This window comes from Eimeria acervulina, genomic scaffold (assembly GCF_000499425.1).
Source record: "Eimeria acervulina Houghton genomic scaffold, Eah_scaff194, whole genome shotgun sequence".
NCBI lineage: Eukaryota > Apicomplexa > Conoidasida > Eucoccidiorida > Eimeriidae > Eimeria > Eimeria acervulina.
Window position 1 is genome coordinate 17,481 of NW_013548801.1, and position 3,443 is coordinate 20,923.

The 3,443-nt window shown below is 56.4% G+C and overlaps 1 protein-coding gene across 1 annotated transcript; it reads left to right on the forward strand.

Moving 5' to 3' along the window:
* Positions 1–218: 218 nt before the first annotated feature.
* EAH_00024590 (hypothetical protein, conserved) lies at positions 219–3,135 on the forward strand (the record flags this gene model as incomplete). The annotated part of the gene is made up of 6 exons (XM_013393012.1): positions 219–530; positions 650–1,089; positions 1,563–1,667; positions 1,956–2,094; positions 2,386–2,889; positions 3,085–3,135. The coding sequence occupies 6 exons, from the start codon at positions 219–221 to the stop codon at positions 3,133–3,135; spliced, it is 1,551 nt and encodes a 516-aa protein (XP_013248466.1).
* Between the last annotated feature and the right edge of the window lie 308 nt (positions 3,136–3,443).

Genomic DNA, 3,443 nt, shown 5'->3' on the forward strand with positions numbered 1-3,443 from the left:
CCGGACAGTAGCCCCGCCACGCGCAAAACCCGTGTGCGCCCCGTGAAGATTCATTTTGCCATGCCTGTACCTCATTAAGTTGCTCAAAGTACTATGTTCAGAGTAGGAATCTCAAGCGGACAGGCAGAGGCATAGCACAGCCACAGACCGCTGCGAACTCCAGCAGCAGAATCAAGGCGGGTATTCCTGCGATTATCTGCATCCCTCAGGTAGAAGATATGACCCGGACAGCACAGTACTGGGATTTGGTGCACGCCAGGGGCCGTGTCGCATACTTCATTTCCACCCGCTCTTTGAAGAGGGTGCTGAAGCCCATCTTGAAGCTACGCGCAGCGGATGCAGCAGCTCAGGTGCTGCTAGAAGACGCGCATGCTGCTTCTTTAGCGACTCATGAACCTTCCAGTGAACTAACGCAGCAGCAGCAGCACCAGAAGCAAAAGAAACTGCAGCGGCGACGGCGTGTTGCACGGCCGCTTGCTCCCCTATCCCACACCCTCTTAGAATTGATGTGTGGCTCTCGTCCAACCCACGTAAGTCTTTGTTCCTCTGTCTGTCCTGCTGTTCACTCTCATACAGCTTCAGCTAGTTGGTAGAGGCGGTTGACGAGGCTACAGTAGGCTGTGCTGCTGCTTTGCTATCGCCACTACAGGTGAGACTGCTTCAGAGTGGCGCGGTTGCCGCCTACGTGGGCATCGACGCCTCACAGCGGGCGTTGCACCTGGCCCGGGAGGCTTGCAGGCGGCAACTCTTCACAGGGAAGCCGCCGAGCAACGGTGCAGGAGGACCTGGCGCAGAAACACCTGTAGGGACGTTTGCAGCAGGACTTCGAGCAACAACGGCGACCTGTGCGCACGAGGGCGTGGGAAGCTGCATATTGCTGCGTCATGACTGCCGCATGCTAAGCGAGGAGCTGCCTTTGCTGCAGTCACGATTCATTTTGCTGGTCGCCGGGCTCGACGACATCATAGCTCGGAGTACTACAGACAACACAGACACCCGATGTCCCTGTGACGAAGCGCTCCTTCACGTGCTTCACTCCGCCGCATGCGCGTTGCCTGTGGGCGGCACTTTGCTGCTGATAGAGCCCACGTAAGCCCCTTACTTGTTGCTTAGGGGAGCTGTCTGCCTGTTGAGCCGGCCTCACACGACGTGCTCTCAGTGTGCGTCTGCGTTTTTCTCTCTGTCTGCCCGGCAGCTTGCGTTTGGCCGTTACAGCAACCAATGGCAATTGCTGGAGTGTGTGCGCACTTCTCTCCATTTCTTCCTCCTTTTCTTTGCGTTTTCTGTCACAGAAAACACTTCCCAGAGCTGCTGCTAAGCCTATACAAGGCGCTCCAGCATCCTGTGCTTTGCTGCCGTCTGCTGCTGTGCGAGGCCGCGGAGCTTGTCGGGCCCTCTCGGGATGTTCTCCTGTTGCGCATGCGAAGGCATACAGACACCTCAGAGTGTATGCGGGCTCTTGAACGTTTCCATGCTACTGATGTCGCCAGGTAGGCAGGAGTGGACGTTTTTGTCTGCGTCCCTGTGTATGGCTGCGGGTTGGCCTGCCACTGTGTTTTTAGTGTTGGGAGGATCTGTTCCGCTCCCGAATGGTTTGTGGTCCCTTCCGTCAATTGTACTCCTCATCTGTGTCTCTTTCTGTTGTTCATTTGTCTCACTGCGCAGAGGTGGGCGATTGACGCTCTCCTGACACTGCGAGGGTTTGTGCCTGCTTGTTTCTTGCTTGGCCCTTGGCCTATCTGCTTGCTGCTTACCCCCGCCTCCCCCTTCGTATTCGTTACTCCATAGGGCTTGCGCTTGCAGCCTGTCACCTGCATTCTTGTGGCGTGGCCCTACTCCCCACCAGGGATCAGTCCCTGTCCGCCACCTGCCGGGTTCCTGTGTGACTGACTGTCTCTAAGTACGCTTACTGTCTCCCTCCCATAGCTGTTGTGTGTGTGCGTCGCCTTTGCCAGACTTTCAGCAAGAAAGCTTTTTCGCAGGGGTCTCCAAGGGGCCCTTGAGGCCCCCCAGACAGTACAGCATGCGATGCCTCTGTGCTACCGTCTTTCTCATGTCCAACAGGCAGAAGAAATGGCGTTTCTTCTTTGTCAGGTTCGCGAGGGTATTAACGGAGGCTCACATATGTATACTTGTATTCGTCTAGGAGCTGGCAGCTTGCGATGAATGCTGTTCTGTACTTTTGTGTGTTCTTCACTCTCGATGGGGAAGGCGAGCTGCTGAGCTGTCGGCTGTCTCTCCTCACCATTGGAGGTAGAGAGAGAGCTACAATGAGCGGGCCAGAGCATAGTCCAGTGTGTAGGCAGGCACCAACACTTTTCTGCTTGCAACTCTTCCCTCTTTGCCAGCGCCCCAGCTGTGCGATGCCTCTGCCTTTCTCTCCAGGCCTGCCAGGAGGGTGACTTACTCGCCACGACAAAGCTTCTGGCGTTAGGTGCAGAAGTAAACTGCAACGGCACCAGCAGCAGCACTACACCATCTCCGCTGCACGCAGCAATTGCTGCCGGATCTCCCCAGCTCGTAGACTTGCTGATCCGTCAGGGGGCCCAGCCAACGGTGGGGCCTTCCGGGGACCCTCTTTCTGTAGCTGCGGAGATGCTGCTACAGGAGGCAGTTGCTGCCGGCCTACATCTTCCCGAGGAGTTGAAGCGTATGGACAGCAGCAGCGCGGGTGACCAGCCCACAGCAGCAGCTGGGGATGCACCTGCATTGCAGCAGTCGCTCCTCAGAAGTATCACTGTCCTCTCGTGGGTGGAGGGGGAAATGTCGACACTTATGGGAGGGCCCGTACGTGGCTGCCCCTGCTGCAAGAAAGATGACTTTCTGCATACAGCAGCGGGTGTCCCTTCTGCCTCCTCGCTAATTTGGCCCTTTGGAGATCCGCTAGAAGTATGCCAACCCTGCTGCTGTTGTTAATACTGCTACTACTGTTGCTGTCACTGCTGCTCCTGCATGCAACACCGCCGGTGTTTTTTCCCGCCCCACTGTGTCAGGGGACCACTGCCCGCCTGCTACTGATACTCTGTATGTTCCTTCTGCTACTGCAGCTGCTGCCAATTGTGTCTGTTGTTGCCTCTGCTGCAGGCAGTCACGGGAGAATATCAGCTGGAGTTGACAGGGACTGCAGTGCACTAGGGCAGCGACTTGAGGAATGCGCCGGCCCTGCTCAGCAGCAGCTGCATCACTGTCTGTGTAGGCCCAGTCACCACCGTAAGGCCAACAACTAAAATGGCCTAAGTTGTACTCCCCTGTAGCAACGACCTCATAATACTAAGGTTTATGAAAGCTACAGATGCCAGCGTTCCACTGAAGAAGACAGGAGACCAACAACTTCAGAGCGTACTGACTCCCATGCATTGCTCCCCCCGATCCTGCGTGCTGCGCTACTACTGCAGTAGCTGCTGCAGCTGCTGCTGCAACCGAGTGCCGAGCTCTTGTTTGCT